Genomic DNA, 19,698 nt, shown 5'->3' with positions numbered 1-19,698 from the left:
GACCTTTTGAGGAAATCACCTCGAGACCACGTCTTCCCGATTTCCTTGATTCCATTTTATAGATGTGAACTGAGCAACGTTGCACCTTATGACACGTTTAAAAAAAAAAATCCTTTCGCCCTCCAATGCCTTGACGTCATGCCTACGTGCCATCCCCCTGGCCTGTGCCCGGGCGACGGAGCGCGTTCCAAGCCGACGACGCGCGCGCCCTCTGTTGGTCAAACACCTGTTGTTTCTATGGAGACGGTAACAAACGCACCCATGTTGGCAAGGCGCGTTTGAGGTCGTCCATGCAGCAAGTTTGGGTCCGAATTGGTTGTGTGTAAAAAAAAAAGAAAAAAAAGAAAGAAATTTGGATTTTTTGGGGGCTCACGCAGATGACGTCACTCAAGCGGCAGCGTTTGCAGCAGGCTGGCGTTAGCATGTCGGAGAGCCGCGTGGTGCCGAGCGGCAATGTTTACCAGCAGCTCTTTGGTGATCAGGTGCGTTGGGCCTATGCAAATGATAATGCGAGCGCTGCTAATCACGATGATGACGTCCCTTACCCCAAATGCTAATGTCGCTCATTATCCATCGACATTCGAGAGAATTCAAAGAAAGCATTTGTTTGACAACGACCAAGATAGCCAAACACGTGATAATGCCATTTTCGAATGCATGCAAACGACTACTCGAACAAGGGCTAATCCCGCAAATGCTAATTGATGCTAACGTCAAATTTGTCGTTTAAAAAAGCTGAAGATAAAACACATTCAGGGCGAGTCTACTAATAGTCATAAGGTGTTTTTCTATTCATTATATAATATTGTTTGCGTTGTTAAAAACAATAACCGAGTATTTGTAAAGGTGCTCGAGCAGCTGCTTATGTTAAAATTGCTAACTCTAATGACGTGTGCTAATGTTGTTGGCGTCGACTGCGTGTGTTAAAAGTTGATGAAGATACACACGCTAAAGCTAATGCTAATGTTGCGTTGCTTCAAGGTTCGTCTGTCCAAAAGTTTGTTGGCCGCGCGCAAACACACGGCGACGACGCGTGTGCGTGCTGCCGACTGTGACACACCGTGCAGCGCTAAAAGCAGGTGCGCGCGGACACACACACACACACACACACACACACACATACACATACACATACACATACACACACACACAACTATACAAACAGGCAGACACACGGCGGCCGACTTTGAGCAGGGAGCATCCCGACGCCGAGGACAACGCCGGCCGAGAGGATGACGGTGAAGGCGACGCGGAGGCGGTGGTCAGGCTTCCCGACGCCGTGGGTGGGTATGACAACTTCGCCGTGATGCGCTGACGCCGACCAACGGGAAGCACTCTGTGTCCAGAGGCCCGGCACCAGTCGTGCGACATCCTGCAACGCGTCCACCAGAACAAGAAGATCCAGCACCAAGAAGCTGTGCGCCATGTGCACGCGCAACTCACACACCTGGCGCAGGTAACGCGCGCACGCGGCCCTCGCGCAAGCACACAAGCGCACATACCCCCCCCCCCCCCACACACACACACACACATATGCGTGCGCATGTAGTTGTGCGAGGAGCAAGTGAGGACCCACAGCGTGCAACTGAGGACCAAGCTGCAAAGGATCGATGCCTCTTTGCACAAGCTGGCGCAGGACATGACGCATGTGCAGCAACGCAGCCTGCAGGTACACGCTGCCGCCGCCGCTACCATTACACGTCAAACGTACATGGGTACCTTGCGTGTGCGCTCAGGAGGTGTTGTGCGTGTGGAGCTCGGTGGAGGCTCACATGAAGGAGAAAAAGTCCAGCGTGTTGACTTTTGAACTACAAGTCAACCAGTGTGAGCGACTGCGAGTCAACAAGGTGACGATCTGGCTTGTGCTTCACGCCGCAGGGTGGACGCGGTCGCCGTGGTGACTGATGACACTCTTCTCGCTTGTATGTAGATCAGACCGGTTCTGCGGAGGTACTGCCACCTGCTGGAGAAGATTAACTTCCTGCCTTGCACAAACACGCATATGCACATCCACAGCCAAGCCACGGTAAGCCGCTGAGCGACTTCTGAACCTTGAATGTGAGGCCACTGCGTGCGTGCGTGTTTCAGATGCTGAATCAGTGCCTGCTGGCCAACCGGCGCAGCGCGGCACGCCTCCTGCTGCTGCTGCACGAGGAGGCCCTCCAGCAGGAGGCGCTCTTGCGCTTGCAGTGGGAGGAGTCGGTCAGCCAGTGGAGGCGGAGTCAGGCCGGCCACATGCTCCAAGAGTTCAGGTGGGTGATCGCTCTGGCGTCGCGCCACGTCGACTTGCTCGCTCGGGTCTGGCGGCGCGCCCAAACTCAGTCGGACGGCGGCGGCGGCAGGTTGTCGGTGGCAAGCGTGGACGTGTGGCGTCTGCTGTCGGAGCAGCTGACCTTCCGCGAAGCGGACCAGAACTTGCGGCGGTTGTCCCAGCGACGCTGCGACATCGTCACGGGCCTCGGGTAACGGTAGCCGCCCAAGGGGCTGGGGCCGGGCGCCCGGGTCTAATCGCGCACGTCTCTTCCAGCTCCCTGGCCCCGCCCTCCCTCTCGGCTGCGCTGGTCTCCGATTGGCTGGCGCAACTGACGGCGGTCAATCAACAGATCGGTAACGCCCCTCCCCGCCCGTGCGCCTGCCTCCCTCCGTTCCTTCTCGAGCGTTGACGCGTGTGTCCGTCAGACACGTGTCATGCCGACTTCCTTCATCAGCTGCGTTGTCATTACGAGCTGATGTGGCAGGATCGCGTGTCCCAAGTCAAGCGTTGCCAGGTCAGCGGCTAAGCCACTGCCGCCGCCGCCGCCGCCGCGCTCCAACAAGCTGGCTTGACGCCTTTCTGCCCGCAGGAGGCACTGTCTGCGCTGGAGCTGCCGGAGGAGGAGGTGAGCGACGTGGTCAAGTCTCAACTCATCTCTCTGATCGGACAACACCAGAGACAAGACGAAACGCAGCTGGCCGCCATCGACGTCAGTCTTGGCCCGCCTGGAGCGGCCGCGCGTCCTTCTCCTGTGTCGTCTGCGTCACGCTTGCTCGGGCGCGTGTGCTGTGCGCAGACGTGTTCCGACAGCCTGTACCGCGCGTCGGCGCGTCTCAGCAGACGTGTCTTTGTGGTCATGAGGGCCCTGGCGTCACTGTGGGAAAAGCACGGCAGCGTCCTGCGGGGGCGAGAGGAGGACGTCCAGCGGCGCTTGGACCAACTGCGACTAACGCACGAGCGACACGTGCAGGTGAGTGAGCCGGCGCCCGGCGGGCGGCCAGACGCTAACGGCGAGCCTCGGCCGAAAAGAGGAAGAAGGTGTTCCTGGACGAGCTCCTGGCCGCGCTTCGTCAGGAGAGCAGCGAAGTGGCCTTGAAGTCGTCGCTGGAGCAAACCATCATCTACCTGCGCGACATCAGGAACAGGTCAGCCGGCGCACAGGAACGCGGACGGCCGGTCAAACAACTTTTGATGTGTGTTTGGACGCAGCTGCTGCGAGTGCGTGACGGACCAGTGCGCCGTGTTGGACCGCCTCCCCCGCACCGTCGCCGATGAGCTTCTGGAGTTCGGCCGACTCCTCGGCAACTTCTTCCGCCTGGAAAACTCCTTTGCTCCTGTGACTGCGCGCGCGCACACACACACACACACGCCTCGAGCGCGTGGGTGCCCGATGGTGATGATGTCACTGCCCCCTGCAGAGTGCAGAAGACCTGAAGAAGCTGCCGCCAGTCAGTGACGTCATCGCCAGCGACACTCAAGGTCTGCTGGCGTGGATGACAATGATGTCATCAGGTTGTCTAGTGCGTTTGTCCACTTTGTCTTTTGCGCACTTGTGTATTTGTAGAAGGTCGTCAAGAGGGCGGGACGAAAGAGGAGGAAGAGCCAATCGGCTGTCGGGATGACGCGGCACACGAGGAGATTTCCGATTCGCTGGCCGAGGTCGCCTCGCCTTGCGATTGATCGATCGGCCGGCCGCAAAGAGGCTGGAATAACATTTTTGCACGTACTCGTCCAGGCTGAGTCGTCTCTTCTGGAGCTGTACGACCTCAGCGGCAAGGTCACCTTCATGTCGTCTGGGGGCGTGTCCTACTCTGGCCCCGCCTTCAGATGCCCCGCCTCCGACCTGCCTGGCAACATGAGCAAGCAACAGGAAACCCACCTGAGCGTATTTCCTGTCGAGCTTCTCATGCACGCACTCAACAGGTGTTAGCCTTTAGCGTCGTCGGGCTTGACATCAGCCAGATCTGTGTGACCCGCGCGTGTGTGCAGGATGCGCATTTTGTTCCTGGATTACGTGGAGCGGCGTTTTCAGGACGTCCTGACGTCGGCTGTGGCCACGGTGACGGACAGGAAGGAGGCGGTGCGCGCCTACCACGACTTGCAAATGCAGCCGCTCGATCCGCTACACATCAAGGCGTGCATCTACATCCCGCGCATGGGTACGTACGGCGCCTTCTGTCGGTGAAACTTTGTAAGTGCAGTTCCAGTCGGTTGACTCGCACGGCCAATGTAGCCGAGCTGCAGCTGCACAAGCAGCGTGTGGACGCTCACTGCCAGGAAGTGTCGGACGTGCTGGCCTCGTGCACAGCAGCCTTGCAGGAGCTGCGGACGGCCATCAACGAGAAGAACCGGAAGCTGACCGCCACGCTCGGCGAGATGGAGGACAGCGTCCTCAAAACGGACGGCAGCCAACGGTAAGCGGTGGGGGGGGCACTCCGGTTGGCCGTTTCCTCTGACTGTATGTGTGCGTGGCCCAGTCTGGAGGCCCTTAGCGCCACTCTGCAGGACCGTCTGGACGAGCACATCAAGCACACCCAGCGCTCGCACTCGTCCTTCCGGGCGGCGCTTCAGCTGCAGATGGACGAGCTCCGAAACCGGACGGCGCGCCTCCTCAAATCGTTCAGGTGCCCGCTTCCGCCTTTCCTGCCAGCCGCTGTGGCCACGTTACCTTTCTCGTAAACGTCGCGTATTTGATTTGCTCCACTCGGCATGCGTAGGCTTTTCAGTGAAGGGGGCGACTACACGCGTCAGGAGGTGAAAACCTTCCAGCGGCGTCTGAAGGAGGAGAGCAAACGCATCAGTGTCACAGAGGAGAACGTCTACACGGACCTGCACAACCTGCAGACCAAGACCTTGCAGCAGGTGTGGTACACACGCACACACACACACACACACACAAACACAAAAAATGGTCGGGCTGACCCAAGATGGTGTTTGCGTTTAGGTGAAAGCGGCGTCCGGGCGTCTGGAGGAGAAGCTGTGCGTGCTGCAGGCCGAGGTCAAGTTCATCGAGTTGATCGAGAGGATCCTCAGCAGCACTCAAGTGGAGGTCAAAGCCGAGGTAGCCGCTTTTTCCGCCTCGGCCGACCGGCGCGAGGCTGGAGCTGAGCGTGTGTGTGCGCCCAGGCGGCTAGCAGCAACCAGCAGGAGGCGGTCATCGGCGCGCGCCTGGAGCAACTCAGGAAAACCCTGGAAGAAGAGCAGGTCCCTTTGCCCCGGCCGGCTGGCACCGCCTGCCGTGCGCCGACAAATGCTCATTTTGTGTGTGACTGCCCGCGCGCGCAGGTGAGCGTGGAGCAGGTGTTTGCCTTGTTGTCGGCCATCGGCGAGGACCTGAGGAGGCGGAGACAATACTTGAACGAGGAGAGCGCAGCTCCTCCCGCCGTGTCCAAATCCAGAAAGCAGGTGTGGTCGGCCCCGCCCCCGGCCTTGCTGCAGCCCTGCCGCTCGGGCGGGAACATCATGGAAGACCCCATAGTGGGCGTGGTCAAGTCACTCAACAGGTGCGTATGCAAGGAGGAGGCCCCGCCCCATCCCGCTCTGACCTTTTCCACATGTCCGCCAGGTTCTCTGAAGGTACTGACTCCGCCTCCTCCGCAATGGCACGTCGGCTGGCGTCTTGAAGATCTCCGGCCCGATGGATGCGGTCGGTCGCCGCTACGGCCGCGCGCCCACATCTCTGCGTTTGTTTGTGTGTTGGCTGGCGTGTAGGTCAAAGCCCCGCCCAGCGCCAGCAGTCATCGAGACGCAGCGAATCTGCCGGCGTCGCGAGGTTTGCGCGCCTTGTGTGCCCCGAGGTTGCGCCCGAGGCTTCGTTGACTGCATGTGCGTGTGTGTGTGTGTGTTGTTAGGTCGTTCAGGACTGACAAAAGGCTCCAGATCTTTGGCACCAAGTCAGAAGCAGATCCCAATCCAGAGTGAGTCCACATTAGTCACGTCACACATGCGAGAGTCGTCACCTAGGGCCTGGCTTCCTTTTCGTGTGTAGTTGTTACATCTCCATCGTGAACGCCATACTAAGGAGGACTCATCAGACCCTTCTGCTGGTTGCCAAGGTAACACACACGGTTGGCGCCACTCTGCGCGCATGCGGCTTTGGCATCACCCGACGGCGTGGGCCTGCCTCCTCAGGACTTCTACCAGAGTCAACGCTGCGGCGGCTTCCATCGACTTCCTGCCGGGCTGGACCAGTGGGTGGAAAACACGCAGCAAAGGCTTCTGGGACATCACGAGCACTCCCGCTCGCTGCTCAGCGCCAGCAGGGAAGGTGCCGGCCGTCGCCGCTGTTGCCTCCTCTGATGACATCGTCCTTGACGCTGTGGGTGCGTGCGTGTTCACGGGCAGCGCTGGAGCAGCAGCAGTGCGTGTTGGCCGACATGATGCATTTGCTGCCCGCCACCTTGATCCGTACGCACGAGAAACGGCTGGGGGCGGAGCTGAGGGAAGAGGCGGGGCGAGTCCGCCGCTCCTTTGAGGAAACCATGGCCGCCAGCGAGGAGGAGAAGGTAACGCTTTTGCCGCGACGACCCAGATGCCGTTGCCTGAGACGACATCGTCGTGACGACCGCCTCTAGCGTTAGCGGCCCGACGTATTAAGCAGGGACGTGCGGTCAAGGGAGGTCATCATGATGACTAAAAAAAATATATTAATATTTGTCCACTGATCTTTATGTATGACTAATTTTGAAAAATTAAAAAAAACACTGACTCGGTGACGGACGTTAGCGCAATGTTATCGATGGGTCCCGCGCGGCCTTTGGTTAGCATCGGCACGCTGTCAATTAACGAGCGCTTGCCCGCGTGTCATCAGATGGCAAGCGTGGCCGGTCTCCGCGTGTCGCTCTCCACCAATGAGATGGAAGCACTGAGGCGTGGCGAGGAGGCCCGACAACAGAGACTCCACGACGCTATCTTGGGCTCGCATCGGGAACTGCAGGTAGGTAGCGAGCCACCCTGTCCGTGCCGTCCGTCCAGCCGCGCGTGACCTCACCCGCTCCGCCCGCAGGAGTGTATGAGACGCAGAGCCGAGGAGTTTGTGACATCACTGGCTTCTCTGACGGAGCACCTCCTCCATCAGATGGACCGACTTCCTCTACCAGGTCAGGTTTTGTGTACATCTGCTCGGGTGTAATTAGCGGGTAGTCGGCGTCACGTGACCGTCGTGAATCCGTGCGCCTGATCTCGCTCGCAGAAGTGACCTCGCAGCAGATGTCGGAGGACAGAGATGTTGCCATGGAGACCACGCAGCAATCCTGCAGGTAGCCTCCCACGCGCCCGTCCCGTCTCGGCGGAGCTAAACAGCCGCCGGTTGTGTGCGTGTCTCAGGATGTGGCCGGGCATTCCTCACATGTCGCTCCCCGCCAACGCCGCATCCGCCCTGAGCGCCGCAACCACTGTGGCCGTGGCCACCACCAAGTGCACCCTTGGACATCTGGCCGTCATCCAGCACAGGGACGCAGCCGCCAAGGTACACGCGCAAATTCGACACTCAGTCATTTGGCTAACAAACCTTTGTGTGTGTGTGTTAGCGTTTTCAGCAGGTGTTCTCGTCACAATTGTCGCATTCCGACGCAGACAAACGAAGACGACTTAACGAACTTCAAAGCTGGAAGACGCACTGGAGGCTACAGTTACACACGCTGACACACTGAACACGGACACACTACATACACACTGTTGGCTGGAATAAAGCACAAGATAGCGCCAAAAACGCAGAGAGCAGACTGCGAGTGGGCCACGCCCCCGTGACATCATGAACATGCAGGTGGCGTGTTTGTTGCCGTGTGTGTCGTCTGTCCATTATTGATCGCTGATCGATGGCGACATAAACGCGTAACCTCCTGATGGATGCGTGCGTGGCCGTCTTGTCCAGGTTCTCTGACGCCATGTTGGCGTTGTGCGTCATGGCTGCCATGACGGCGCACTCGACTTCAGCTTGAGCATGTGGCCTCCTGAACGAGACATTGCGTCAAAAATGACAGGGAAAATAATTCAAATAGCTTCAGTGAAGATTAAGGTCTTCCCGCGACCCCTGCGTGCAGACGGTGACGTCACATCGAGCATCGCTGCTCGCTCGTCCGTCCTGCGCAAAGCCGGAAGTCAACAACGAGCGCCGGAATTCCGAACAAGCTCGGGCGGCAGCACGTGGCGTAGTGCCTAACGTCCCATTGGTCGGCTGGGTGTGTGACGCAAGAGGAAACCGAAGCCTGTCGCACTTCCCGCGAGGCTCTCGCTCAAACTCGCTTGGCGCGCACGTTGGGCGCGTGCTGCAACGGAAAACGTGGACGACGCCTGCAAGCGCGCAAAGCAAGGTAAGAAGAAACGCGCTTGGTCCTCGCACTCTTTGCCTGCACGCGCTTGGTCCTCGCTCTGCATTGCCGTCGACTTGCCCCCCAACTCCCGCCCTCCAGGCTTAGTGGGCGGAGTCAGGTGCGAGCTGCTCTCAGGTCAGATTTGCTGGCCCGTTGTTTTATTTTATTTTTTAGACATTTGACAGCTTTTGTATTCAGAACAGTGGTTCTTAATCTTGTTGTAGGTACCGAACCCCACCAGTTTAATACGCGCATTCATCGAACCCCTCTTTAGCGGGGAAAAAAAAAAATCAAATTCAAGACATGTTTTTTACTGGTGCACAAGATGAGCCGTGCATGATCATCACTTTGTTCAACGGACAAAACCAACACAGTGCATGAATTGAACATATACATACCTGCAAATCAGTGTGCCTCTGCAAGACCAGTTCAGATATGCGTTATCATGAATTTACACGATAAATCAGGTGTTTTCGGACCTCCCGGTTCGATCGAACCCAGGTTAAGAACCACTGACATAGAATATGTGACACCGTGTCGAGTGTAATAACTCGACATACTACGATCCAATCGTGTCGGCGCAAAATGCACAACCCTGAAAACTCGCTCATCGATGTCATTTTGCCGCCTTTGCACGTCCCGTTCGTAGGCTCCGATGTCCCGAGAAACCCCACAAGAGGGGGACGGGGCCCAGTGCTCGTCGCAGGCCCCGTCCACCCTGTCCCCCTCACAGGCCCAGTCCAAGTCCCAGGGCAGCTCCAGTTCTTCCAGTGGCCCGGCATCAGGGAGCCAGTCGTCCAGTGGCTCGGGGACGCTGAGCAGTGCCGACACGCTTCCCGTCACCTTGCCGTCTGTCCCCGAGGAACCCGAAAGCCAACCTTGGGGACGTCTCCTGCCCATGCAGCCGGGCTTTGGCTCTCACGGCAAGTCAGCCTCTATGGTCTCGGTCCTGGGCCTGGTCAGGCCACTTCTCCAAGCACAGTTGAAGGCATGCGGGTTCCTCCTGCTGGTTCCCAAAAGTAGCAACGCACACTGAGCACATTTCAAACACGGAATGCGATTGTGCATTGCTGGTTCCCAAAAGTAGCAACGCACACTGAGCACATTTCAAACACGGAATGCGATTGTGCGCGCTCTTTTTTCAGATTGTGTAGAGGACGAGTATTTGTTTGGCCGAGACTCCAAATGTCATTATGTCCTGGACGATCCCGACCACAGAGGATCCTTGCGGTTCCGAATTTACAGCAAGCGACACTTCAGGATCTACAGGGTAGCTGAGCCTCCTCCTCTTCAACCTCCTCAACACACACACACACACACACACTTGCCTGAGCTTTGCTTCTTTGCTTTCCTTTCGCAACCCAATCCCAGGAGGGCACCGAGGTGTTTGTTCAGGACCTGAGCAACAACGGGACCTTTGTCGACGGGAACAAAATCGGAAGACACAAGATACTTCCTCTGGTCAACAACGCAGTGCTGGCGCTGTCGGAGCAGCGCAACAAAGGTGAAGACTGGAAGTGCCGCGGCGACCGGCCGGAGGAGGCGGCCCTGATGCGGCCGCCAGCGTAACGTCGCTGTCTTTGCTCAGTGTTTGTCTTCATCGACCTGATGTCTGGCCAAGAGTCCTCGTTGCCCAAGGAGCTCCGCGACAAGTATCTGCTGACCCGTCGCATCGGGACGTGAGTGCGCCCGGCACGCCCCGCCCGGCCCAGCCCGGCCAGGCTCCTCGCCGCACGCTCCTGAGAGTTTAAGATCAGGGAATGTTTGAGAACAATTTTCAATTTTTTGTACATGTGAAGCCTTTTGAGACTTGCTTGTGATTTAGGGCCATATAAATAAACTTGACTTGACGTCACTTGGCTGTCTTTCAGAGGCGTGTGCGGCGAGGTGAAGCTGGCGTTCCAACGCGCCACCTGTAAAAAGTTTGCCGTCAAAGTCATCAACAAGAACAACTTCAAGTCCGAAGGAGCGAGTATCTGTTCTCTCATCGGCCGGCCGGTGCCCGGTCGACCCCGCGGCTGACCTTTGCGCCGCCGCTACGTTTGCAGACGGCCGCCAGAAACGCTCAAACGGAGATCGAAATCCTGCAGCGCATCGATCACGTGAGCTTGTCTAGCGCTCCCGCCTCGCCCCGTGGAGGGAGGGAGGGAGGGAGGTAGGGAGGAAGGCCTCCCCGCCCACTGCGCCGCTGTGCTTTGATTTCAGCCGTGCCTCATCAGGACCGAGGACTTCTACCAGACGGACGACACCTTCTTCATCGTGTTGGAGCTGTGAGTGCATGCGCGTGCGGTGCGCATTTGCTAACGTGCTAACGGCCTCGCCCGACAGGATGGAGGGCGGCGAGCTCTTTGGTCGACTCAAATCTCAGCAGCGACTTAGCGAGGACACGGCCAAGCTTTACTTCTACCAAATGTTGAAAGCCGTGCAGGTGAGGCCCCGCTTGAAACCTCGGCCGGATGTCGAGCGCGATCGTTGAATGCGGCCCGATGCGTGCACGCAGTACCTGCACAGCCGGGGCATCATCCACCGGGATCTGAAACCGGAGAACATCCTCCTGTCGTCGCAGGAAGACGAGTGCCTCGTCAAGGTTAGCCCGCCCCCGGTGCAACTTTTTCTGCAAAGCGGCGTGACCCCGTGCGTGCGTGTGCGTCCGCACACCAGGTGACGGACTTCAACCAGTCACGCATCCTGGAGGAGGCGGCCCTGATGCGGACGCTGTGCGGGACGCCGTCCTACCTGGCGCCCGAAGTGCTGACGCACGCCGCCACCGGCGGATACGGCCTGCCCGTCGACGCCTGGAGCCTTGGCGTCCTCCTGTTTGTCTGGTAATTGAGCGTCTCGTATAGACGTCGATACAAGAGCCACATTCTACCGGCGTCGTTCTGCGTGCGCAGCCTGTGCGGGTACCCGCCGTTCCACGAGAGCTTCTTGGACCTGTCGGTGAGCGAGCAGATCGTGCAAGGCCGCTTCACCATGGTGCCGTCCAAGTGGCGCCACGTGTCCGACCAAGGTGAGCTCATTGTCTTCATTGTTGTCACCTTCACCGCGGTGGTCTCATGCGTGTGTTTGTGTGTGTGTGTGCGCGTGTGCGTGCGGGCGTGACAGCCAAGGACATGGTTAGGAAGCTTCTGGTGGTGGCGCCTGCCGACAGGATGACCATCGACGAGGCGCTACGGCACGCCTGGCTGCAGGTGCTGTTTGTCGCTCGTCATCAACGGAAGCGGCAGCAGCGTGATGGAGATTCAAACAGGATTGTGTGCGTGTGCGTGTATGTGTAGGACCCCGTGATGTTGGAGAAAGCCCACCGGCTGATGTATCCAGCTGCAATGGTACCCCCAACACATACACGCACACACACGTACACGCTTAACAGCAACAAGGAGCGACTCGGATTGAGATGCAAACTCGCCAAATTGGAATTTTTCCGATTGGAATCGGAAGACTGACCAATGTCCATTGTTTGTGATGGCAGGAGGCGGGGCCGGCGAGGAAACGACAGCGAGAGGACCAGGATGAGGATGAGGAGCGTTCTGCCAAACAAGCCCCGCCGACAAATGTTTTGCAATAAAGTCTTTGCTCTTGTCCACTCACTGCTTTGCGTTATTGCTTCCTGTTGTCGTCACGGCATCGAGAAGAGTGCAGAGAGCCCGTCTGCCTATCTCAATTGGCCCCCAGTGGCCGCCATCTTGCGTTGCCACTGTTGATGACAGACGCTTCCGTCGGATGCTTCTTGCTGAAAACAGCGTCTGTTAAGAATTCTTCGTTGTTATTCAGCAGCGCTTTTATTTTGAAGGCTGTTTTCACGCGAGACCTTTTCCTGTGTTTCACGTTCGAGTATTGGTTACAGTGGTGAAGCAGTCATTGACGACGTAAGTTTGGGCTCCTAACAAAAGGAAAAAACCCTTTAGGACAATGTACTGTTACTCCAAATGTTTGTCTTCATTCTTTTAGAGGTTCGTTTCGTGAATTAGCATCTTTCCGCTAGCTCGTTAGCCTGCACTGTTAACGTGTGTGTTACTCACTTACAGTTTAACACAGCATTTGTGAATATAACGTCATTTGCGGTCAATAGAGGCAATTTATTATCGAGAAGAGTTTGTTTACAGTGTCTTTATTTCAGAAACTGCTTATGCTTGTGCTTTTTGAACTGCTGTGCAAACGCGCAGCCTCCAGGCGATGCTGATTGAAAAGCTTCTGTCGCTCCCTAGTGGACATCACGTGCCATGACGTATGTGCGTGCAGGAAGTGGTCGCTCACTGGATCTCAGAGCGCCGACTCCTGATTGAGCAAAAGTGCCTCTTCACACTCTGTGACGCACATGCGCTCGACATCCTCGGCAGCCGTGCCGCGCGCAAGCAGGTGAAACAAAAGCCACTATTCGAGATTCATTTTCCGTTTTTACATATTTGTGCACTTTTTGTGGAATTTTTGCACACCCTCCCCATTTCGCCATTCAATTCCTTTCATTTGTGCAGATTGCGCTGATCAAAGTAGTAGTGGGTAGAATGGCGTGCAAAGTAGTGGACTGTGCCATCCAAGTGTTTGGGGGGGGGGGGTGCCGGTGTGAACATGTACTTTGATTAAGCAGTCAAAGTTTATTTGTATAATGACCCCCCCTCCCCCTCCCTTTCCAGGTATTCCTACGCAAGAACTCTGCGTGTTGCTGACGGACCAGATGAGGTGCACTTGTCCACCATCGCCCGTCTGGAGCTGAGGGATCAATTGGCCAAAGCCAAGCTGTGACGTCTTCATAACGTGACTTCCAACCGCAAGCAAGAGGTCTCTCACATTTGGATTCCATTCCGCTCCGGTGACGTAAGACAGTAAAGACAGGAGATAGACCATAGGGTGCATTTATGAAATAATAATACATGGCTTTCATAATTCCAGCGATACACACAAAATGCGGCCTGCAAAAATGTGCAGCCAATTTCCTGTGACCTCTCAAGATAAACCATGACCCATGCGTATGTTTAGGAGACAAGGGAATTTAGCTTCGCAGTTGCTAAATGACCATAGTGCCAAGTGGCAAATCAATCATCATGATTTATTGGTACAATATGACATGTCGTGTCTTATGATTCATAATTTAATTTTTTCTGTTTGCCAAGTGTCATGACTGCCTCACGAGTGGGACAAGAAAATGGCCGTCGATAAATACAAACATGTCATGTTTTACATACATTTTGATCTATCCACTTTGGCATCCTTGAGTCGTTTGGACTGCAAAAGTCTCGCATACAGACAAGAAAAGTGCTGAGACGGGCGTCGAACACGCAACATCATGCTTAAGAGGTGGACATGCTAACCAGTGCGCCATTATGTCAACTCATAACAGCTGTAAGTCTAACAAACAAAACAGCAGCTGCTATATGACGTCATTTCTACGTCGCAGTCATGTGACGCGAATTGACGTCAATGGGCGTAACTTCCGCCGAGATTCATAAAATCTTTTTTTTTACTTGGTCTGAGGAAATATTCTAATATTTTGGGATAGGATATTTGAGTTTTCTGAAGCTGTATGCCATAATCAGCAATATTAAAATAATCAAAGGCTTGCAATATTTCAGTTGATTTGTAATGAATCCAGAATGTATGACATTTGTGTTTTTTTAATTGCATTACAGAAAATAAAGTACTTTATCACAATATTCAAATTTTCTGAGACAGCCCTGTACATACAGACAAGGGAGAAAAGAAAGTGTGCTGAAACGGGCGTCGAACCCGCAACATCATGCGTAAGAGGTGGTATCTGTAAGTCTACTAAATAAAACAGCGGTTGCTATATGACGTTTGCTACGTCGCAGTCATGTGATGCGTCGAACTCTGCGTTTGCTCCCAGCCACAAACGCCGAATTTCGACGATTCTAACTGGTCAACGGTTGTAAATGATTGCGTTGATTAAAAAAGAAAAACTTTATTTAACTCTAATTTTAACTTTACCGTTTTAGATAAGCGGATATTACGTCGCAGTCATGTGCCTCGGAAATGACGTCAATAGGCGAAACTTCCGCAGAGATTCAAACCAGTGAGCGCGAAATGGCCGTGGGCGCGACAGCGGATACAAGCATGACGATTATCAACAGAAATATCTTTATTTTCTGCTTGCAACTGGACCGTCTGGAGCGTACACGGTAAATACAACTCATTGTTTTTAAAAAGAAGTACTTTTGTAGCCCCGAAAAGCGAGTGAGTGTGGCGGGCGTCAAGCTCGGCGTCTGCTGCCAGCCACAAACGCCGAATTTCGACGATTCTTCCTGGTCAACGGTTATAAATGATTGCGTTGATTTAAAAAGAAAAACTTTATTTAACTCTACTTTTAACTTTGCCGTTTTAGATAAGCGGGTATTACGCGGAAATGACGTCAGTAGGCGTGGCTTCCGCCAAAATTCAAATCCGTGGCCGCGGATGGCTGTGAATGGACGCGAGCGAGATAGCGGATACAAACACGACGATTAGCAACAGAAATATCTTTATTTTCTGCTCGCAACTGGACCGTCTAGAGCGTATACGGTAAATACAACTCATTGTTTTTAAAAAGAAGTACTTTTGTAGCCCCGAAAAGCGAGTGAGTGTGGCGGGCGTCGAGCTCGGCGTCTGCTGCCAGCCACAAACGCCGAATTTCGACGATTCTTCCTGGTCAACGGTTATAAATGATTGCGTTGATTTAAAAAGAAAAACTTTATTTAACTCTACTTTTAACTTTGCCGTTTTAGATAAGCGGGTATTGCGCGGAAATGACGTCAGTAGGCGTGGCTTCCGCCAAAATTCAAATCCGTGGCCGCGGATGGCTGCGAATGGACGCGAGCGAGATAGCGGATACAAACACGACGATTAGCAACAGAAATATCTTTATTTTCTGCTCGCAACTGGACCGTCTAGAGCGTATACGGTAAATACAACTCATTGTTTTTAAAAAGAAGTACTTTTGTAGCCCCGAAAAGCGAGTGAGTGTGGCGGGCGTCGAGCTCGGCGTCTGCTGCCAGCCACAAACGCCGAATTTCGACGATTCTTCTGGTCAACGGTTATAAATGATTGCGTTGATTTAAAAAGAAAAACTTTATTTAACTCTACTTTTAACTTTGCCGTTTTAGATAAGCGGGTATTACGCGGAAATGAAGCCAGTAGGCGTGGCTTCCGCCAAAATTCAAATCCGTGGCCGCGGATGGCTGCGAATGGACGCGAGCGAGATAGCGGATACAAACACGACGATTAGCAACAGAAATATCTTTATTTTCTGCTCTCAACTGGACCGCCTAGAGCGTATACGGTAAATACAACTCATTGTGTTTAAAAATAAGTACTATTGTAGTCTCGAAAAAGCGAGTGAGTGGGGGGCCCGTCGTCGAATTCGGCGTCTGCTGTCAGCCATAGACGCCGAATTTCGACGATTCTCCCTGGTCAACGGTTGTAAATTATTGCGTTGATTAAAAATAAAACTTTATTTAATTCTACTTTTAACTTTGCCGTTTTAGATAAACGGGTATTACGTCGCAGTAATGTGCCGTCGAAATGAATAGGGGAAACTCCCGCCAAGATTCAAATCCGTGGGCGCGAAATGGCCGTTAGCGCGACATTGGATACAAACACGACGTAGTCGCGTTGCCTTATATCTTTGAATGTCTTGAGGGTAAATGTTAATGTTTAATTTCATTCCTTTAGGTTACATGGTGTTTGTTGGCTGTATGTTTTCCACTGTAAGAAGAATGAATATACACATCAGGTGGAGGCTCGCATCATTGACCAGGCGCTACAATGGTGAGTAGCCCTTCCTTCCTCCATTTATGTTAAACACCTCCTATTTCATGTCTAACAGTAATTGATTTAACACATAACTGTAAGTAAATTGTGTGTGGGCACTGTCAATTTAATATGTGTGATTATACTGCCTAATCTGTCACTGAGTATATTGTTGCAAAGTAATATAAGAAATAATCCAAAATTGTAATTCAGAATAGTTTTCAAAAGACGACCATTAGAATTATATACAAATGTGATTACCCTGAACAGAAGTAATTTCTTAAATCACAAATTCTTCTATTCAAAGATTTGGTCAGACTGCTCAAATGATGCCTAACAGTAATTAATGTAACACATAACCATAAGTAAATTGAGTGTGGGCACTCTTAAATTAACAAGTGATTATATTGCCTAATCTCTTACCGAGTATGTTGTTGCAAAGTAATATAAGAAAAGATCCAAAGTAGTAATCTAGTGTTTAATATGTCCTATCAGGGCTCAAGTCAAAATTTGGCACCATCATGTGGTGAAATTTGGAATTGCATCACATCCAATTTTGCCTGGGAACAAACAGATTAAATAAGTCGTAGTCTTAAATAAGCCACCCCTTCTCAAACAAGTAAACTCTGCCCATTTTGCGCAGTAGATGTTCTGTTAATACCTAGTATTTAAACAAAGTCATAATTTAAAATACTTTCAACATTCATTCATCCATTAAACCACCGTTAGTCCACTCGCTCTTATTACCAACTCCTATCAATTTAACTAAGCGTTTAATACGTCCTATCAGGTCTCAAGTCAAGATTTGGCACCATACTTTTTTGAAATTTGCAATTGCAGCAAATCCAATTTTGCCAGGGAAGAAAAATAGTCTTACATGTTGCCATTAAATAAATTAAATAAATCTTGCTTGTTCCCACTCCTTTTGAAAAAAGTAGTTTAAAACGAGAGCCCCTCCCTCAACTTTTAACCCGAACGAGCCCTAAGCCCGCACGTCACATTGTGTTGCATCTGCGAATGTTGCTTGAAGCCAAATGTTAAAGTTTTCTTTCATTCCATTAGGTTTCACGGTGTTGGTCGGCTGTACGTTTTCCACCGTCAGAAGAATGAAAATACAAATCAGTTGGAGGCTCGCATCATTGACCAGTCGCTACAATGGTGAGTACCCATTTCTTCCTCCATTTATGTTAAACACCTCCTATTTTATGTTTAACAGTAATTGATTTAACACATAACCATAAGTAAATTGAGTGTGGGCACGCTCAAGTTAACATATGCGATTATACTGCCTAATCTCTCACCGAGTATATTGTTGCAAAGTAATATAAGAAAAGATCCAAAGTTGTAATTCAGAATAGTTTTCAAAAGAAGGCCATTAAAATTATATACAAATGTGATTACCCTAAACTTAAAAACAAACTATTTGTTAAATCACAAAGTCTTCAATTCAAAGATTTGGTTAGATTATCACACTCCTCAAAGTGAAGCAAAAGTGTTTACCTAAAAAATATTCAAAAGCATATTCAAACTATGTCTAATTCAGGGTTAGGGTTAGGGTTAGGGTTAGGGTTAGGGTTAGGGTTAGGGTTAGGGTTAGGGTTAGGGTTAGGGTTAGGGTTAGGGTTAGGGTTAGGGTTAGGGTTAGGGTTAGGGTTAGGGTTAGGGTTAGGGTTAGGGTTAGGGTTAGGGTTAGGGTTAGGGTTAGGGTTAGGGTTAGGGTTAGGGTTAGGGTTAGGGTTAGGGTTAGGGTTAGGGTTAGGGTTGGGGTTAGGGTTAGGGTTAGGGTTAGGGTTAGGGTTAGGGTTAGGGTTAGGGTTAGGGTTAGGGTTAGGGTTAGGGTTAGGGTTAGGGTTAGGGTTAGGGTTAGGGTTAGGGTTAGGGTTAGGGTTAGGGTTAGGGTTAGGGTTAGGGTTAGGGTTAGGGTTAGGGTTAGGGTTAGGGTTAGGGTTAGGGTTAGGGTTAAGTATGGAGTTCCTCCCCCGAAGGAGAGGAGCAAAGGCACGGTCCTACCGTCCACGCCCACGTCCCACAACCAGCCCCAGAGCACACTGTCCGTCGTGGCTGCGCCAGCCATGCTGGTCAGGCCAAATTGGGCTTAATAAACATGTATTTGCTTTGTAGTTGTTGTGTTGTTTTTGTGTTTGTACTTTGCCTATCCGGTCGCCTTTGTTATATATGTAATAAATGAGTCTCGACTTGGCATGATAGATTGACAGCTGCATTTGCGGTCAAATTAATCGTACCTCGCACTTAATTCATCGACTCCCCTATCTGGGTGGAGCGAGAGCATCTTGCTCTGTGCGGCATCCATGCGCCCTCCTATCTGGGTAGAGCGTGGGTCAATATTAATTTTGCGTCTAATTGTTTTCCTATGGGCGCTAGTTTGCGCTCCCTTTTATTTCCTCCGTGTGGCCATCGACAACGTTTCGGCATCTTTTGTGCCTTCCTCAGGTCTGGCACACGGGAATTGCAGCTAAATTTAGTTTTATTGCACGTGGAGCTGTTTCCTCCTTCATGGCCGCATCGAGACTGAGTTTCCTGCTTGGAGCGGTCCTTATATAGTTTCATGTCAGCAATTTGCGTTTTGTACCGGATAATTTCCCATTTACTTATTTTAGCTTATTAACTTGTTGTTTTTTTCGCTCTTGTGTATTTCTGTTTCTTTTCTTGCAGGTACCGATTGGGCGTGAATATGTGATCTCGGCATAGGTAAGTATAACTGTGTTTCCTTTTTTTTAGGTTTGTATCAGGTAAGTATTGTTTTTTGATAATGTAATTATTTACTTCCAACCATTTTTTAGTTTATATTCAATTTTGTGTTTAGGTTTCCTTTTTTCAGGTTTGTATCAGGTAAGTATTGTTTTTTGATAGTGTAAATATTTACTTCCAACCACTTTTTAGTTTATATCCAATTTTGTGTTTACGTTCAAATTTTTGACTTCTTATTTTCAATTTTTGACTTACAGGTTGAAATTTTTTTCATATTGGGATTTTAGTTTATATCCAATTTTGTGTTTGTTTCCTTTTTTCAGGTTTGTATCAGGTAAGTATTGTTTTTTGATAGTGTAAATATTTACTTCCAACCACTTTTTAGTTTATATCCAATTTTGTGTTTATGTTCAAATTTTTGACTTCTTATTTTCAATTTTTGACTTACAGGTTGAAATTTTTTTCATAGTGGGAGTCAGGGAGGGATTTGGGTTAGGGTTAGGGTTAGGGTTGGGGTTAGGGTTAGGGTTAGGGTTTGGGGTTAGGTTAGGGTTAGGGTTAGGGTAGGATCGGTTTAGGGGACAGCGCACAGACGCAGCAGGAGCTGAATGGAAACTGGAAACGTGGGGGGGCAGTGGAGGTGGCACAGGCGAGTTAGGATTAAGTATGGAGTTCCTCCCCCGA

The 19,698-nt window shown here is 51.9% G+C and overlaps 3 protein-coding genes and 1 long non-coding RNA gene across 6 annotated transcripts; all 4 read left to right on the top strand.

The window, feature by feature from the left end:
* The first annotated feature begins 86 nt into the window (after positions 1-86).
* ccdc180 (coiled-coil domain containing 180) lies at positions 87-8,098 on the top strand. The gene is made up of 36 exons (XM_088377459.1): positions 87-482; positions 982-1,079; positions 1,195-1,283; positions 1,347-1,456; positions 1,550-1,669; positions 1,737-1,847; positions 1,931-2,026; positions 2,089-2,252; positions 2,343-2,462; positions 2,528-2,607; positions 2,680-2,768; positions 2,844-2,963; positions 3,051-3,224; positions 3,284-3,399; positions 3,464-3,590; positions 3,673-3,733; positions 3,819-3,913; positions 3,990-4,177; positions 4,244-4,413; positions 4,488-4,668; positions 4,732-4,878; positions 4,972-5,116; positions 5,199-5,315; positions 5,381-5,458; positions 5,540-5,757; positions 5,820-5,830; positions 5,966-6,026; positions 6,106-6,171; positions 6,243-6,309; positions 6,386-6,521; positions 6,599-6,759; positions 7,065-7,190; positions 7,260-7,353; positions 7,446-7,512; positions 7,580-7,721; positions 7,783-8,098. Exons 1-36 carry the CDS (start codon positions 378-380, stop codon positions 7,903-7,905), a joined length of 4,173 nt encoding a protein of 1,390 aa, XP_088233585.1. The 5' UTR covers positions 87-377; the 3' UTR covers positions 7,906-8,098.
* A 141-nt stretch (positions 8,099-8,239) lies between these two features.
* Positions 8,240-12,151, top strand: chek2 (checkpoint kinase 2). The gene is made up of 15 exons (XM_088377465.1): positions 8,240-8,565; positions 9,215-9,488; positions 9,711-9,835; positions 9,937-10,069; positions 10,154-10,244; positions 10,437-10,533; positions 10,614-10,667; positions 10,771-10,835; positions 10,894-10,993; positions 11,066-11,152; positions 11,227-11,390; positions 11,460-11,575; positions 11,671-11,756; positions 11,844-11,894; positions 12,038-12,151. Exons 2-15 carry the CDS (start codon positions 9,221-9,223, stop codon positions 12,131-12,133), a joined length of 1,533 nt encoding a protein of 510 aa, XP_088233591.1. The 5' UTR covers positions 8,240-8,565; positions 9,215-9,220; the 3' UTR covers positions 12,134-12,151.
* A 118-nt stretch (positions 12,152-12,269) lies between these two features.
* Positions 12,270-14,216, top strand: LOC148397226 (uncharacterized). The gene is made up of 3 exons (XR_015858821.1): positions 12,270-12,434; positions 12,774-12,924; positions 13,200-14,216. It is a non-coding gene; the product is annotated as an uncharacterized LOC148397226 (long non-coding RNA).
* Positions 14,217-14,593: 377 nt separating this feature from the next.
* Positions 14,594-19,482, top strand: LOC148397225 (uncharacterized). 3 transcript variants are annotated; one of them, XM_088376601.1, is made up of 4 exons: positions 14,594-14,699; positions 16,228-16,323; positions 17,368-17,463; positions 18,979-19,482. In XM_088376601.1, the coding sequence occupies exons 1-4, from the start codon at positions 14,605-14,607 to the stop codon at positions 19,001-19,003; spliced, it is 312 nt and encodes a 103-aa protein (XP_088232727.1). In that variant the 5' UTR covers positions 14,594-14,604; the 3' UTR covers positions 19,004-19,482. The 3 variants fall into 3 exon arrangements, 1 of the variants encoding a protein (XP_088232727.1); XR_015858671.1 differs by lacking the exon at positions 14,594-14,699 and adding an exon at positions 15,302-15,457; XR_015858672.1 differs by lacking the exon at positions 14,594-14,699 and adding an exon at positions 15,631-15,835.
* Positions 19,483-19,698: the final 216 nt, after the last annotated feature.

Source organism: Syngnathus floridae, chromosome 5, assembly GCF_059516105.1.
Source record: "Syngnathus floridae isolate MCC-2025c chromosome 5, RoL_Sflo_1.0, whole genome shotgun sequence".
NCBI lineage: Eukaryota > Metazoa > Chordata > Actinopteri > Syngnathiformes > Syngnathidae > Syngnathus > Syngnathus floridae.
This window is presented reverse-complemented; position numbering and strand designations above follow the sequence as displayed.